An 18569-nucleotide genomic window follows, 5' to 3' on the forward strand; every position below is an offset into this window, starting at 1 on the left:
CTGTATCAAGATGTACGCAAGCATGAGCTCAATGAATTATAATAGTAAATAAAAGAACTGTAAGTAGACATATAAGTAAACTTGCCCAGACTGTTGGGGTATTACTAGCACTAATAGTAGTATACATCCTGGAGAACTGAAGTGGTATATAGCTATGGTTAGATAATATATGCCACGACTTGGTGGCTTCCATTTTGCTTTTGAAGTTTGATGACAAGAATATGTATTAGAGATAAGTTGGGGTGGAAAAGACAGATGTGGTGAATGATGTCATTGTTACCAATATTGTTTAGTTAGTTATATTTTCTAATGATGATGACATCATTCCTCTGAGGTGTGGGATATGGAGTGTAATGTATCGCTTCGTGAAAGTGATAGGGTACTCTATGCCTATGTTACCAACAAACTGTGATCGTCAGCTGCAGATAGAAATTTCATTAGGTAGTTAATAAACATGAATATGCATATTGTGTAGGAATTCCATTGTGTGTCCATGTAATCGGGAGGCTGGACACTGTGTTTCTACAAGACCCCAGTAATTGGTTCCCACTTTACGAAACATGCTGGGTCAGCAGTTGTCCCATGGAGGTGTGACCCTTCTCAGAGACATGCTATCCACCAGAGAATTCTGAGGGTCATGATAAGGAATGGTGATGTCAAAACTGATGCATTAATGCATTGAATGTCAAGGTTTTAACTACAGAAAAGCATTATGAAAAGGGTTTCTGGCTGTAATATTTGAATCAATATATGAATTTTTATGATGAAGTAATCTATCTCATTTCAAAGTGTTGAGAAATAGGGACTTGTGAGTTTTCAGCATACAGATTTCTGCCTGTGGAGATGAAGTTAACTGACAAAAGTAAGTACAGCACATAAGAACGACAAGCTGAAAGTGGATCTCAAAGTTGATGGTGCTATTGTCCCTGTACCTCCACAGCTTAAACGCCTAACTAAATTGCAATTTAGCTGGTCTTGTAAACTGACCTACGGCTGGGAGAGCAGTGTGCTGACCACATGCCCCTCCATGCCGCAACCAGTGATGTCTGTGGGCACTGGATGACACAGCGGCCGGTCAGTACCATTGGGGCTTCATGGCCTGTTCAGGCGGAATTTAGTTTTATAATTAAGGAAACACCTAATTTCCTGAAACTTCCTGGCAGATTAAAACTGTGTTCCGGACCAAGACTCGAACTTGGGACCTTTGCCTTTTGCAGGCAAGTGCTACAGTGGTAGTGCTAGTGATAGAGCACTTGCCCACGAAAGGCAAAGGTCCCAAGTTCGAGTCTCGGTCCGGCACACAGTTTTAATCTGCCACGAAGTTTCATATCATTCGCGCACTCCGCTGTAGAGTGAAAATTTCATTCTACCTCATTTCCTTTCCGCGTCCTTCCCCAATCTCTTTTACCCTGTCTCTAATGACCTCATTGTAAAAGAGGCTTTAAACCCTACTCTTCCTTTCTTTTCTATTAGTCTCTCTTCTAATTTCCCATCTAATATAAAAGTCTTCAGGGTGAATTTCTTTGATGAGGATAAACACATCACAGTGGTTAGCTGAAAATGAAAAGAAAAAAGGAACCACACCTGGAACAGGAAAGGGAGGTAATGACAGTGGCACGTAAAGTGCCCTCCGCCACACACCGTTGGGTGGCTTGCGGAGTATCGATGTAGATGTAGAATATGGACCCTGCACGACAGAAATAAATTTAATGTCCTTAGTATATGTATAAGAAAAAATTATGTACTTGATATCAACAACTCGGTCCAGCACACAGTTTTAATCTGCCAGGAAATTTCAGGAACTGAGGCATTTCCTTAATTATAAAAGAAAATGCACAGTATGATAATGATTATAAATTTAACGTGGAATTTCTGAAATGAAACTGAACAGATTATGAATTTTTTCAATGAATTTAACACAATTAACTACCATGCCAAACAAGAAGCATGCATATGAACTCCACTTAGAAAAGAACCGAAAGGTCAGTTAGTCTCATTTTGTCAATACAATGTAAAAGAATATTATTGAGGCCAACAGTTAGGAAGCAACATTTTCCAGACAAGAAAAACTGCATTGATGAAACAAAAAAAAATTATTGTAATGTTATCTCAATAGTAATTAGATTGGATACGTATATGTATGCTACCGTAAAACTGGGTATGTTTAACAATATTCCATTAAACGATCCATTGGCAAATAAATATACTACACTACACTTCTCTGCCTAGGAAACAGATATACCTATATTTTAACACAAAGAAAGGCCAGTTCTTGACTTGCCAGTCCACAGACCTTTTATTTATAGCTAGATACAGTAAAGTACTCCACTAATTAATCTGAATGGACTATGACAAACATAACACAGATGTTTATTACCTGCAAACAGCTTGTAACAAACATAGGGAAACAAAAAATACAAACCACTATTTTGGCGAGGATTCTGAATGTCGGAGAGGGCATGCCATGCAGTCACCAGAACTGGCTCCTTGCCCTTGGTTAGTGTGTAGTTTCCCCATAAACGTACAGTGCCATCATCTGAGCCAACAAGCAGCAAAGAAACGTCATGGCCATTTACAAAATCCAAAGATGTGATGCGAGACTGCTTTGAAGCACGATTATAGCAGTAGCTTTGTTTGACTCCAGTCACCCAGTCCCAAATTCTGAAATATATTTACACATGATAAAGTGGAATCATAAACTAGAATGTTTTCTCATCCTTAATTTATAGCTTTTTGAAGGAGTCTTACAAACTACGAAGAGACATAGCAAGTTGGAATGACTCCATGTGTCATGAACTTTGACTCCATATAATAACTAGTATTTTTTTCTTTGCTTACTTCTCAGTTTTCATTCATTTTCTAGGTAGTAGGCAATCAAATAATTCAAAATATTAACTAAGCTTTTCCCCACTGCAATTCATTACTCAAGGTAATATTTTCAATGTGCCAATTCTAATGCTACATTTAGTTTTACTGGAATATTCATTAATTAGAAGATATGAACTAACTGAAAATAATACCACAGTCTGTCAAGGAAAAAATTTAACAAGTTAATCCACACATTTAGATAATATACACCACTAGGAATGCTTACATTACAAATTACAATGACATATTCAAATTTTCATAATATTATTAATTACCTTATAACAACAAAAGCTTGCCTAACTACAACCTCTTTTTATATGTGTGTTCTGCCACCACTTGGTGAATTGATTTTTTATCTATTCAATTTCTTGTTGTTGTTGTTGTTGTTGTCTTCAGTCCTGAGACTGGTTTGATGCAGCTCTCCATGCTACTCTATCCTGTGCAAGCCTCTTCATCTCCCAATACCTACTGCAGCCTACATCCTTCTGAATCTGCTTAGTGTATTCCTCTCTTGGTCTCCCTCTACGATTTTTACCCTCCATGCTGCCCTCCAGTACTAAATTGGTGATCCCTTGATGCCTCAGAACATGTCCTACCAACGCAGTATCATATCTCCCATTTCATCTTCATCTACATACTCTTCCATTACCATAATATTGTCCTCAAGAACATCGCCCCTGAATAGACCCTCTATATACTCCTTCCACCTTTCTGCTTTCCCTTCTTTGCTTAGAACTGGGTTTCCATCTGAGCTCTTGATATTCATGCAAGTGGTTCTCTTTTCTCCAAAGGTCTCTTTAATTTTCCTGTAGGCAGTATCTATCTTACCCCTAGTGAGATAAGCCTCTACATCCTTACATTTGTCCTCTAGCCATCCCTGCTTAGCCATTTTGCACTTCCTGTCGATCTCATTTTTGAGATGTTTGTATCCCTTTTTGCCTGCTTCACTTGCTGCATTTTTGTATTTTCTCCTTTCATCAATTAAATTCAGTATCTCTTCTGTTACCCAAGGATTTCTACCAGCACTCATCTTTTTACCTACTTGATCCTCTGCTGCCTTCACTATTTCATTCCTCAAAGCTACCTATTCTTCTTCTACTGTATTTCTTTCCCCCATTCCTGTCAATTGTTCCCTTATGCTGTCCCTGAAACTCTGTACAACCTCTGGTTTAGTCAGTATATCCAGGTCCCATCTCCTTAAATTCCCACCTTTTTGCAGTTTCTTCAGTTTTAATCGACAGTTCATAACCAATAGATTGTGGTCAGAGTCCACATCTGCCCCTGGAAATGTCTTACAATTTAAAGCCTGGTTCCTAAATCTCTGTCTTATCATTATATAATCTATCTGAAACCTTTTAGTATCTCCACGGTTCTTCCATGTATACAACCTTCTTTCATGATTCTTGAACCAAGTGTTAGCTATGATTAAGTTATGCACTGTGCAAAATTCTACCAGGCAGCTTCCTCTTTCATTTCTTAGCCCCAAACCATATTCACCTACTACATTTCCTTCTCTTCCTTTTCCTACTGTCGAATTCCAGTCACCCATGACTATTAAATTTTCGTCACCCTTCACTACCAGAATAATTTCTTTTATCTCATCATACATTTCATCAATTTCTTTGTCATCTGCAGAGCTAGTTGGCATATAAACTAGTACTACTGTAGTAAGTGTGGGCTTCGTGTCTATCTTGGCCACAATAATGCATTCACTATGCTGTTTGTAGTAGCTTACCCGTACTCCTATTTTTTTAATTCATTATTAAACCTACTCCTGCATTGCCCCTATTTGATTTTGTATTTATAAGCCGGTATTCACCTGACCAAAAGTCTTGTTCCTCCTGCCACCTAACTTCACTAATTCTTACTATATCTAACTTTAACCTATTCATTTCCCTTTTTAAATTTTCTAACCTACCTGCCCGGTTAAGGGATCTGACATTCCACGCTCCGATCCATAGAACGCCAGTTTTCTTTCTCCTGATAACGATGTCCTCTTGAATAGTCCCCTCCTAGAGATCCAAATGGGGGACTATTTTACCTCCGGAATATTTTACCCAAGAGGACGCCATCATCATTTAATCATACAGTAAAGCTGCATGCCCTCGGGAAAAATTACGGCTGTAGTTTCCCCTTGCTTTCAGCCGTTCGCAGTACCAAAACAGCAAGGCCGTTTTGGTTAGTGTTACAAGGCCAGATCAGTCAATCATTCAGACTGTTGCCGCTGCAACTACTGAAAAGGCTGCTGCCCCTCTTCAGGAACCACATGTTTGTCTGGCCTCTCAACAGATACCCCTCCATTGTGGTTGCACCTACGGTACGGCTATCTGTATCGTTGAGGCACGCAAGCCTCCCCACCAACCAATTAAATTATTTAATTAACTTACAGATAATTAATGATTAAATTCCAGACTACAATTTTCCATTGCTGATTTGTGACTTTATTCTTACTAGATCCCCAACTTTGACATTACACATTTGTTGCCATAATTTTTATGATCAAGATGACTTACTTCGCTAACTATGACACTACTTAAGATTTTGCATATTTTATCATAATGTAAAATACTTTCCAGAATGGCAACCACACTCTTATGTAGGGTATACCCAATGTGGATGCATAAAGTGGACGCATAAAGTGATTTCATGAACTTTTCTAAATTCCTACACCACCACATTTTTCACAAATCAAATTACTATCAATACTTATAATTCATTCTGAGTAGCAAAATCTACCCTAGCCTTTTTTCAAATGATTATGTGGTTTCCGAAACAACAGTCTGGTCATATGTCTGTCTAATTAAATAGTTGGGCACCACCCAAAATACTCAGTCTGCTACCGGCAAGTACACAGATACGAACTATGTACCTTAAAGTCCCCTTGACTACCAGCAACCATACAAAGTATATAACAAAATCCAAGATTTTTCAAACTCAATTTGTATGTGACATTTCTTTTTAAAGAAATAACAAAGCAATGAGGACTATTAAATAATGAGATGCTCCATGATTTTACACAATGGTACAGCAGGAACATAATAGTGACAAAAATATTATTGAATTAGCAAATATAAAGGTGATACAAAGATGCTTTCGAACCTCATGTAACAAAAAAACATCCCACACACTCTTATTTGTGGGACTAAAATGAGCTACTATGCAGGGGTAACCCTATCAAATTACACTCCACGGGAGAGAATAATTGTTGTTGTTGTTGTTGTGGTCTTCAGTCCTGAGACTGGTTTGATGCAGCTCTCCATGCTACTCTATCCTGTGAAGGTTCATCATCTCCCAGTACCTACTGCAACCTACATCCTTCTGAATCTGCTTAGTGTATTCATCTCTTGGTCTCCCTCTACGATTTTTACCCTCCACGCTGCCCTCCAATGCTAAATTTGTGATCCCTTGATGCCTCAAAACATGTCCTACCAACCGATCCCTTCTTCTAGTCAAGTTGTGCCACAAACTTCTCTTCTCCCCAATCCTCATTAGTTACGTGATCTACTCACCTTATCTTCAGCATTCTTCTGTAGCACCACATTTCGAAAGCTTCTATTCTCTTCTTGTCCAAACTAGTTATCGTCCATGTTTCACTTCCATACATGAATATTAATAATAATAACAATAATAATAATAAAAATTCCGCACCACGAAGGAATTATCCAAATGCGACAAAAATCAATAGTACGATGCATACGTACAGACAAACAAATGATTACAATTTCAGAAAAATTGATTTATTCAACAGAAATAGCAAGTTAATAACACATTAGTCTACCTATGGGCCTCTTGTAAGCAATTATTCAGCTTGGCACTGGTTGATAGAATTGCTGGATGTCCTCCTGAGGGATGTCGTGTCAAATTCTGTCCTATTGGCTTGTTAGATCATCAAAATTCTGTGCTGGTTCAAGGGCCTGGCCCATAATGCTCTACATGTTCTCAATTCAGAAGAGATCCAGTGATCTTGCTGGCCATGGTAGGATTTGAAAAGCATGAAGACAAGCAGTAGAAACTCTCACTATTTGCACGTGGGCATTACCTTGCTGAAATGTAAGCCCAAGGATGGCTTGCCATGGAGGGCAACAAATTAGGCATAGAATATCTTTGATGTAACACTGTGCTGTAAGGTGCTGTGGATGATAACTGAAGGCGTCTTGCTGTGAAAAGAAATGGCACCCCTGAAAACCCCTCCTGGTTCTCGGGCCGTATGATGGGCGACTGTCAGGTTGGTATCCCATTGCTGTCTGGAGCATCTCCAGACACGTCTTCAGTGGCTATTGGGGCTCAATTCAATGTGGAACTCACCAATGAAGACAATTCTGGTCCAGTCAATGAGATTCCAGTACAAAGACGTGTTTTGGGATGCCCCGAACAATGGTGAGATAGCAACCTGACTGTCGTGTCGCACACCATACGGCCCAACAACCAGGAGTGATGGTCCAGGGTGCCAATTATTTTCATAGCAGGACTCCTTTGGTTGTCATCTGCAGCACCCCTACAGCACAGCAGTACACTGACAATATTCTACGCCCCTTTTAGTTGCCCTTCATGCAAGCCATCCTGGGCTTACATTTCGGCAAGATAAGGCCCACCTGCACAAAACTAGAGTTTCGACTGCTTGTCTTTGTGCTTACCAAACCCTACCTTGACCAGCAAGGTTGCCAGATCTCTCCCCAACTGAGAATGTTTGGAGCATTATGGGCAGGGCATTCCAATCACCTCTGGATTTCTACCATCTAATACACCAGTTGGACAGAATTTGGCAAGATATCCATCAGGAGGACATCCAACAACTCTATCAATCAATGCCAAACTGAATAGTTGCTTGCAGAAGGACCAATGGTGGACAAATGTGTGCTCAATTTGTGAAGATCTTTTTCTTGAATAAATTGTCCAGTTTTTCTGAAATTGTAATCATTTATTTGTCTGTACATGTACATTACATCTACCAATTTCCATCCCATTTGGGCAAGTACTTGGTGATATGTCGACCTTTTTTGTCTTGAAGTGTATTAACAATATTTTTAGGCAAGTGGCCTCATTGCATTTCAATGTACAATTAATACATAAAAAAATTATCATAACCCATCATATTATGTAACATTCTATACCTACAGACTTACCCAAATGAGTCTTTTCCTGCAACAGCAATGTGTGTATCATATGGATGAAAAGCAATGACTGAAGGAGCATTAGGATTACGAGCATTGAACACCTGCGACTCAAGTTTGCTGCTTAAAATCCTGCGTTGTTCATCACGTGCTTCAATGCGTAGCAGGTGATTGCGTTGATACCTGACAATCCACAAAATATGGTTTCAAGTTTCAGTGAGCAAAACTACTGCAGAAGCAAGTAAGTAATTTTAACATTCAAGTACATAAAATGAAACAAGAGAAATGTACACATTTTAGTGGTTATTGTGAGGTCTATGGAAGAGTCTATAAGAAGTAACAGAAAAATAATGAAATAAAATGATCGTATGGCACTTATTGGCAGGGATACCCTCTTCAGGGTTCAGCCGCCGTATTGCAAGTCTTTTTAGTTGACGCCACTTTGGCGACTTGCATCCCAATGATGATGAAAATGAAGATCAAGGACACACAACACCCAGTCCCCTGCCAGGAATCGAACCCGGGCCCCCTTGAATGATAGGCAGTAACACTACCGCCGCGCTATGGAGGCGGACAGAAAAATAATAATACTGGAGGTTGCAAAGAATTGTAGATATCATGGACGTGGGTGTTTATTATTTACTGTTGTGCTAGCATTAAAATATTGTGAGAAATTTGAGCATCATCACCAACAGCCTTGCCACAGTGTATACATCAGTTCCCATGAGATCATCCGAGGTGAGCACTGTTGGGTGTGGCTAGCACTTAGATGTGACACCTTCCAGGTCTGCCATGAACTGTTGGCAAGCTGGGTGCACTCAGCCCCTGAGAGGCCAATTGAGGAGCTACTCAAATGAAAAGTAACAGCAATAGTCAAAAAAACTGATAAAAGCTGGGAGAGAGCACTGTGCTGACAGCACCCCTCCACATCCGCATCCGATGATGCCTTTGAGATGATGCTGATACGGCTATCAGTTAGTACTGTTGGGCCTTCCAAAGCCTGTTTGACAGGAGTTTAGTTTTATTTGAGCAACCTTATCTCCAAACTAAACAGGGGTTATCATCAGAGTTCCTTTGATAACTACCTATGTCTATAGTAGCATAACGTAATAGGATAGATGAAACCTACTCACCAACTAGTGGCAGAGCACACATATATATAAAAAAAAAAGTTTTACTTATGGAAGCTTTCAGAGCCAGTGGCTCCTTCTTCTGGCAAAAGCATTGCAGGGGAAGGAAGAGGAGTGAAGGGAAAGGAACTGGAGATGTTTAGGAAAAGGAGTAGTGTTAGGAAAAGTTACCCAGAAACCTGGGTCGGGGAGACTTACCAGACGGGATGAGAAGGAAACACTGATTGTCGGGGACTGCACTTGATGAGATTTGAAAACCTGAGAGCTTAAAAGTGGAAAACAGTGCAACACGCAGGACACTTTTAAGCTCTCAGGTTTTCAAATCTTGTCTGGTGCAGTCCCCAACAATCAGTTTTTCCTTCTCATCCCTTCCGGTAAGACTCCCCTGACCCGACGTGCTGGGTAACTTTACTGAACACTACCCCTTTTCCTAAACCTCTCCATTTCCTTTTCCTTCACCCCTCTTCCTTCCCCTTCAACCCTTCTGCTGGAAGAAAGAGCCATTGGCTCTGAAAGCTTGCATAAGTAAAAGGAGAAATGAATCAGCTGACTGCGCATAGTTTATTTGTATGTGCAGGTCAAAAAGAACAGCCATGAGGAAAGAGATGGACGAGCGGCTGCAGACAAGTACTTGCTGTACAGTCCACAGAGTTTCGTGTATGGGCAAAGAAAAACAAGAAAAGTTTATGTAGTATTCTGTGCTCTTTAATGTCTGTGATGATCATAAAAAGACTTGGGGACAGTTGAAAGTAGTTTCCTAAGGACACTCATGAATTTGACTCATTTGAGACTAGAGATCCTCGAATTGCTCTATGTCTTGGTTGTGATCGAAGCGAGACACATGTATGCTAATTTGAAGAAGTGTAAATGATTCTAATGTTTGAAGAATGAATTAGCTTGCCAAAGTTATTGTATATGAACACTGAAAATATATTGTGATTGAACTGAAAAGTATCCTACAAGTACACAAATTATTTCAAGAATAGAAAAGCAGTTAGTAAATTCCTTTAACCAGCAACATATCTTCGGATAAGAAGCTTTCGGGAGATTGATGTATCAGATTAACTAGAGAAGAGGATTGGCTACACTCAATGGGCAAGTTAACTGAATTGAGAGATGTGTGACTCTTGCACCCAGCAACACACTGTCTCTTGATGTCGCCCAGAGAACGTTAGAATGTGTGTGCTCTGCTACCACTTGGTGAGTAGAGTTTTTATCTATCCAATTACATTATATTGCCAAATATATTATATTGTCAAAAATTGAATATTTTCATTGTTATGTCTATAGTGAGTAAACTATGATACTAATATCTGTCCATTACAATGCTGGCCTCCATTTGAGATGTGATCTCTTCCTCTCTCAGTTTTATTTGAAAAGTCAATATTAATTTCTAGTTAAATATTATCTCTAACATTGCAATATTCGTACCTGACAGAATATATCTAATATAATTACTGTTTCTGCAGAAAAAATAACTATAAACAATGTTAAATAAGATCTCTGCAGTAAAATCAAGGACACCAATGTCAAAAATATGTTGGAAATAATAAAAGGAGTACAACTACTAAGGTCACTACTTAAATGCATCACAGTACAGCCAAAAATCTTACAGATTGCAGAGAGTCTCATAAATGTTAACACACTGCTGGTTTTATCACTTTTACTTTTGCTCTAATCCTCTCCCCGGAGTAAGAGGGATGTGGTATTTCTAGAGCACATATTTAAAAACACCGATGACCAAGACAGTCTGCGAAACTTCGAGACAAGGCAAAAGTTAAACTCTTCTTGATTACCTACGTGGTCACAGTCATGACATCTAAAAACTCTGCAAGATTTTTGTCAGTCTTCATCTGCCAGACTTGGATGGTTTGGTCTTTCAACGGCACCCAATATGGAAGCCTGCCATTGTGGTAGCTCCTTCTTCTGGCAAGCGCTCTCTCCCAGCCTTCAACAAGGTTTGCGCTTTCTGACACCACAAAAACCAGCTAAGCCTATGGTGGCCATGACAACTGATGCTGTTACCTTCAACTCCACTGCTGTTGTGTCCAGGAGGTGCACTTGTCATCCTGCCATGTCTCACACAATGGTATTGTAACTGCAGGCACCCACTACATTTGCAGCCAGGGACATCATAATCAGTGCTTCAGTCCTTCATACCACCAGTAGTCAAGAGTAAAATACAATGCCAGAGGCTGCCACCAATCAACTGAGGCTAGCATGCACTGATATAGACACTACAATTGCAAATCTGACAGTACAGACTGGATGGCCAAAATTTTCCACAATGAGAACTGTGCTGTGACTTTGTGGGGAACTCAGCGTATTGTCGCATTCTCTGCACTACCTTGGAGCCACAAAATGGTGTGCTTCCATCTCTACATGCCTATTTTACAGTGGGAAGTGTAATATCAGAGGACATTGATTTCAGCAATACATGGAAACTAATGGACACATCACATTTACATAGAGTGCCACAGAAGCACATATGTCAAGTTTTCGGACTTTCTTCAGATAATATTTCCAGCTGTGTCATTCTACATGGTCCAGTTACATAAATGAGAACACCGCCTATGTTCGACGGCAATGCCAACTCAGAGATGGCAGGTGGCAGCACTAGCAATGTAGAATATATAAATCATGTTGGGGATACAAGGAAAACAGTGCAGTTATTGCCATGATGCAGAAATGGAGCAATTTATCTGACATCCAAAAGTGCATGATCACTGGTATTTGGGTCAAGGTTGGAACGATTTCCAAACCAGTTAAGTTGGTAAAATGTCCGCATGCTGCCAATGTTAAAGAATAGTGTGCATGGCAAAATGGCACAATCCAAAACTGATGTTGACACAACTATAGATGACAAGGGTCAACAACAGCTGCAGACATGTGCACAGGTGAATGGACATGTGAGTGTTAAGCAACTGACCACTCAGATGAAGTAAGGGGTTACCAACAGCGCCTCCTGCATGACAATTCAGTGAACACTGCTGCATATGCCCTCCCCCCCCCCTCCCCACTCCCCAGCAGGTACTTGGTTCAGGCACCCACACTGACTGCTGTCCATCGGTGACTAAAGCTGAAATTTCCACCCCAGCACTGCTACTAGATGTCCACTGAGTGGCAACAGGTGCCCTTTTCAGCTGACAGGTGGCCATCAGTGTGGATGGTGTGAAACATCTGAATGCAAACACCTTGCAACAACAACCTTGCTGAAGGAGGGAGCATTACAGTCTGGGAAATGTTCTCGTGGCGTTCTCTGGGTGATCTCATCATTCTGAAAGGCACAATAGATCAACATAAGTATACAGCTGTCCACGGGGACCATGCCCATCCACAAACGTGGTTTCTTTCTCCTCGGCATGATGCCATCTACCAGCAGGAGAATGCAATATCTTACACTGCTTGCAGTCTACATGTGTGGTTCGAAGAGTGCTAAGATGAGTTTACAGTAGTCCCCTGCCCAGCAAACTCCCAGGATTTAAAACCAATCGAGAAACTGTGAGACCACCTCCACTGGGCTGTTCATGCCATGGATCCTCAACTGAGAAATCTAGCACAGCTGGGTATGGCACTAGAGTTGGTGTGGCTCTACATCCCTATTGATATCTTCCAGAAGCTCATTCACTCTCTCCTAGCAAACCTGCACTGCAAAAGGTGGTTACTCAGGCTTTTGGTAGGCGGTCACATAAATGTAACTGGACTGTGTATTACTGGTATATTTACTTCATCTTCATGAGTTATAATTATGTGCTACTTTTTTCGCAGATCTTCTGTTCAATAAACAATCATATACTTCCAGCAAAGAGTCGTTTATCAACTTATTTTTACAACTTCAAATTGGAGGCAATTAGATGAGTAAAATCATGTGACAGAAATGTGCAGTATCCCCTGATCAATAAATGTATAAACAGATGATACCATCTAGGATTACAATCAGAAAATATGTCTCTGATACCTTGTTTGTGAGTAACCATGCACAGGAAGTCTTCAGTTCTTCTCAGGATTTGAAATCACTTACTGAATTCACATTTACAATTGACATCTTTAGGATATGGATACACAGAGGAATGGTATACTGTCACTTGCTGAAAACCTCTGTAACTCCCATATTGATTTCATGTGGTTTTTCTCTGTGTTAAATAAAACTTCTACATACGGGGTCCTGTGTCAAATGACTTCCAAAAATATCTCTATACTCATTAGAACTCACCACCCATTTTAATAGCACTTACTGTCTCTTCTCAACACCAATGGCAATTATGAATACAAGCTTGTGGTGATGCACATGCATACTTAATACAGTATAATGTGTTGGAGGATACAGAAGGACTTCAGAAACTGGAAAAATGTCTCTCTCATTCACTAAAAATCTCTCACAGAATATGCTCTTGTATGTCTACCCTCTCACCATCAGAACACTGTTAACTAAGCAACACAGAAAATGCTTCCCTTGTTACTCAACACAACACAGGCCTGAGATGATAGTAAAAATTGCAAGAATTCTTCTCAAAATCAAATTTTACATTAGATTACAACTCAACTAAACAATAAACTCTGATAATATTCTACTCTGACACAACACTCTTTTTCAGCTCTGTTCTATCCCCCACCCCCAACCCCCCACCCAACCCCCACCCCACCCCCACCCTACCCTCCATGCTCCCACAACGTAATCCAATCCCCTGTCTCATGTCACATATTTGTCAAAGTTCTTTATGAAGTATAGGCCATGGATGCTCACCTACCCATCTGCATTACACGAAGAGCCATTTTGGAGCCAGGTATTTTTTTACCACCTTTCCTCTTGTTATCACTCAGTAGGATACACTGTTCAATATAATATCAAAGAGTACAATCATAAACATTTGCCTCTGGCACAAATGAAAGCTACATGCCAGAGAATACTATCCTGACTGTTTCCTTCTGTGAGCCCAAAATTCACCTACAACTTTCTGGTGGATTAAAACTGTGTGCTAGACTGGGTCTCAAACGTGGGACCTTTGCTCATTCTGTGGGCAAGTGCTCAACTGACCGAGATACCTAAGTGCAACTCACAATCCATCTCCACAGTTTTAGTGTCTTGCTCAAATTGCCAACCTGATAGCTCTCAGAGGACAGTGAAGCTCATTAAACATGATTTTCTACTTCTTGATAACAGCTGATTCAAAAGACCACAGCAAATTCATGTGACATGTAAATGCTCATTTCTGAATAAACAGAAGTAAACATTTAACAAATGAATAATACTTGTGTGTGTGTGTGTGTGTGTGTGTGTGTGTGTGTGTGTGTGTGTGAGAGAGAGAGAGAGAGAGAGAGAGAGAGAGAGAGAGAGAGAGAGCGCAACAGCAGTCACATGTCACCTCATCCTCTTAATCATATGTCTTCTATAGAATATTAAAAATATTAACATTGAAAACATGGCATCTACAATATCATAAAATGTGTACCATTACATTTACTTATTATTTGTTAAGTGAGGTTAATTTTAATAATTAATGTAATAATAATTGAAGTTGAATTTAATTCATGATAGTATACCTCCATTCTCGCTCGTAGTGTAAATCACTTTCTACATCATTATCATCTTGGCCATGTGTTGCAGACTGTGCAAAGTACTTGGAACTCCATTCTACAAATTGGGTTTTTACTAATGGCCTGCGACCCCTTGCGTTGTCATCTGCTTCTTCTGATATCTGTAAATTCAGTGCTTTCAGAAACAATCCTTAACTATAACACTTTGTAAAAAAATCTTTTTACACATAGCATTGTTTCAATGTTTTTAAAATAATTCAATGCACATAAAAATATTCCTACTCCTCCAGCAACAGCAAAGGGATGCACAAAAAGAGTAACATAAAACTAGATTTCAGAAGCTAACATTCTCTCTTCTGCCAAAAGGGAGGAAAAGAAACCATCTTGCTGCAAAGTTAAGCTTTCAAAAGGACAGTTTCACAGTTACAAACAAAGCCTTCTCATCAGCCAATTGGAAAATACACATGAAATAAAGTTGAAAACAATGAGACAGCCAAGTGTGCAGTCTCTAAACACTTTGGCATACAACTGGATATTTCAAATCACAGTGTAATAGGAAGTTTACATTTGAACTTAAACTTATAACATGATGAAATAGTCAGGAACTTGATTAAGCTAACTGATTCAAATCATCTGGCATTGTCTATAAAACTATTTTATATATTATTATTTTGACTTCTCAAAAAAAGTGATGACACTTGCTTTCATTTGCCATGCCAAGAACAGAACCAGAACTTTTTCTATTGCGCAGTTAATAATTCTCTCTTTACTAAATGTGTTGTTATTTCACTTGTTGTTGCTAGTTTTGGTTTCACTGGTGCACAGTTGACCGGGTAGTTGGTGCAGGCAGGAGCAGGAACAAAAACTTCTGGGTGTTATGTAGAGACATTGTGCTGATTTGGCAGTGTGGTTGCAACAGGATGGAGCCACTGTACACAAAAAGCAAGGGTGTTTATGAACTTCCTGTGAGAAGATTTTTCAGGTTCCCAGCACTCATATTGGAAAGGATATGGTGGAGAACAGCCTAACTACACCTTGGGATTGTTTCCAGAATTAATATTTTATGCTGCAGTGGACTATGCACTTTTCTGAAACTTCTTGACACAAAATGCTAGTCTCGTAAGGTTTGTTGAAGTTGTTCTGGAGAAAGCAGAGGTACATGTCTGCAACTGGCAAGGCCCTAGGTCTGAGTATGAATCCTAGCCAGCTCAATTCTAGTCTGTCTCCTAACAATAGTCTCTTGTAGAAAGAAAGATTATTTCTGGAAATACACTTCTGGCCATTACACCTGCAACATCAGGAAGGACAGTAAATAATGAAATTTTAATTGTATGCACATACAACACAGAAGGAAGAAAACATAATTAAACATGAAGCTGATTTAGGAGTCTAAAGTTATAAAATTTACCACACAAAGCTGCCACCTCTTGCAGCAACAACAGCTATCATGGGCACTGATATGAATGGTGCTTGGATGGAAGATTGGGCTTATTCTTTTCATGCTGCTCAACTCTATGCCAGCATTTATCAGGCGTAGTGTCTGGCACATGACGATGTGCCAGTCTGTCTGCAAGCTATGGTTATATGTTCTTAAAGGGCGTGAGATCTGGATGAGATGCTGGTCAGGGAAACAGCTGAACACGCTCTGTGATGAGGTGGATCAGAACAGCAAGGGCAATATGTATTCTTGCATTATCTTGTTGAATGATAATGTCACAGATACCTCGAAGGTAGTGCACAGCCATGGGTCTTAGCACATAAGAAATGTAAAGGCTCCTGTCCAGACAACCAGCTATGTGAACTAGAAGTAATCGTGTTATGTACCCAATGGCACCCCATACCAACACACCAGGTGTTGAGTCTTGAGGTGTAACATGTGATTCATAGAATGAGATGTTCCACATGCTTGATATCCATTGGTCAATGAGAGATGTTTGTGGGTTAAGGCAGTAAGCAGGAAGCACCTCACTTTCAGGAGGTTTTTCAACGGTTTGTGCAGCTCAGAATTGTACCGATCCTGTACTATTGGTGAAGCAGGCCACGGACTGGCACTTTTACCTGCTGAGTGGAGTCATTTTCTCCTTGGGGCTCTAAATGAAAGGCATGGAGTGCATGTGATCTCCATGATACCAAAGAAACCATCACGGCACTGATGTTCTGTTTTTACTGTACTACTGTTCAGTGTCTCGTGTGAATTGGATGCATGACAACATCTGGCTAGAATATAAGGCACGTGTAGTCAGTTCATTAAGAGGAGATAGAGTTATATATTACAGGAAATACATTGAGTTCAACTTCTCTGAGCATGTTATTCCACTGGAACAAGAAAAGTCTCTTTCAGCATCTCTGACGCAACAGATCGAAGCCAGTCATGGGGGGGCAGGGAGGGGGGGGGGGGGGGGGGGGGGAGCAAGCTGTGTCACAGTACAACGACCCTTGCAGCATTAATATCATACAGCAACCATGAGAAAAAAGAAAGAGAAGCACAAAACCTGGCAAGATACAGAAGTGCAGATTGACCATTAGACTGTTTTCCCATTAGGCAATAAAGACTAAGGAAACATTCCAGTCTCTATAACAATGGCAAATGCAAGCTGGCAACATTTCTTCCCCTCACAACCTCCACACACAGATGTGTCTTCAGTGATGCTTTATCCTGAACCAAGACTTGCCTAAAAAAAAAAGACCAGGAGGTGATACTCCTGTGTCATATTGGATACACCTCTCACTGCTGCCACATCAAAAGAAGCAGCAACATCAGTTACTGTGCTGACAGTCTGTGGCACTCCAGACATTGTCACACTAATTGTGTCCATTTCCTGAGTCAAGGTCTGTGATATGGCTGCACGATCCTGCACAGATGAGTTACCAATGTGACTGCTCTCTCAGGCAGCAGTCACATGGAGTCACCGAGGTCCCACATCACACAGAGTATGGCTTTCCCTGAACCCATCAATTACATAGTTGCATGATGGTCATAATTATCTACCAATTCATGCAGCAACACTGCAGACTGATAAACCATAGTCTTGATAAGCCATAGTCAAATTTCAACAGATGCTGGCAGAGGTTTCTCCATATTGTGAAGACAACACTACAGTGTGGCTTAAAATTTTCTTTTTTCCTGTGCTTTCTTCTTTCTTTGTTTTCTGCTTTCTTTTCTTGGTATGTTGGAAGGTATAGTATATATGGACTTTGTAACTTTGTTTCTTAATGCAGTTTTGTTTCTTTACACATCATGGAGCTGCTATGAATGGAATCACTATTTTTCTTTTTCTAATGTGTGTTTGCACAATTATTAACACGTTATTTTAAATTATTAATTATACTGTAAATTGTTGTACTCAGTGTAACACTAAGCAAGATGTGTTGAGCTGTAGAAATATGTCAATAGGTTGATAATGGAACATTAGCAAAGAGTCTTTAGAGTGAGAGCAGGTGGCAATTATCGTGTTGAGTGCAAGGGTGCTGTGTCCTTGGCCAAGGTTAAAAAATTGTTTTATCAGTAACTGGTCTTTTTATTTTCATGTGTATCATGGGAAAAGAAACTAATAATCAAAAACATTCCACTGCTTCTCATTCTGAACTGATATTCAGGAAATTAATCAGAACTACAATGCACAGACAGCTCAGAGTGAATGTTATGCACTTACAGGATCTAGCGTGAACCACACAGCCTGTGTAGTGCATACTGTGGACTGTCAAACTGAACTAGAAATACACTGATGCACTTTCTTGCACGAACTGATATTGAGAACAGTGATCTTGAATACGCAATGTGTGATCGCAGCATGAGCTGATATTGAAAGACTTGATCTTGAATGTATGAGTGGTGTTCAGTAAGTAAGGCAACACAAATTTTTGCTGAAAGCAGGTTGGTTTTGTTCCAGGATTCCAATATACCATGTTATTCCTGACTCTTTTG

The 18569-nt window shown here is 40.0% G+C and overlaps 1 protein-coding gene across 2 annotated transcripts in view; it reads right to left on the reverse strand.

The window, feature by feature from the left end:
* Positions 1-18569, reverse strand: part of LOC124777960 (regulatory-associated protein of mTOR) — a 325695-nt gene that overhangs the window by 46103 nt on the left and 261023 nt on the right. For both annotated transcript variants that reach the window (XM_047253519.1, XM_047253520.1), the window contains 3 exons: positions 14651-14805; positions 7992-8162; positions 2423-2661 (listed from right to left, as the gene is read on the reverse strand). In XM_047253519.1, coding sequence (XP_047109475.1) covers positions 2423-2661; positions 7992-8162; positions 14651-14805 — 565 coding nt within the window. The remainder of the gene's footprint in view (positions 1-2422; positions 2662-7991; positions 8163-14650; positions 14806-18569) is intronic.

The sequence above is a fragment of the Schistocerca piceifrons genome, chromosome 2, assembly GCF_021461385.2.
Source record: "Schistocerca piceifrons isolate TAMUIC-IGC-003096 chromosome 2, iqSchPice1.1, whole genome shotgun sequence".
NCBI lineage: Eukaryota > Metazoa > Arthropoda > Insecta > Orthoptera > Acrididae > Schistocerca > Schistocerca piceifrons.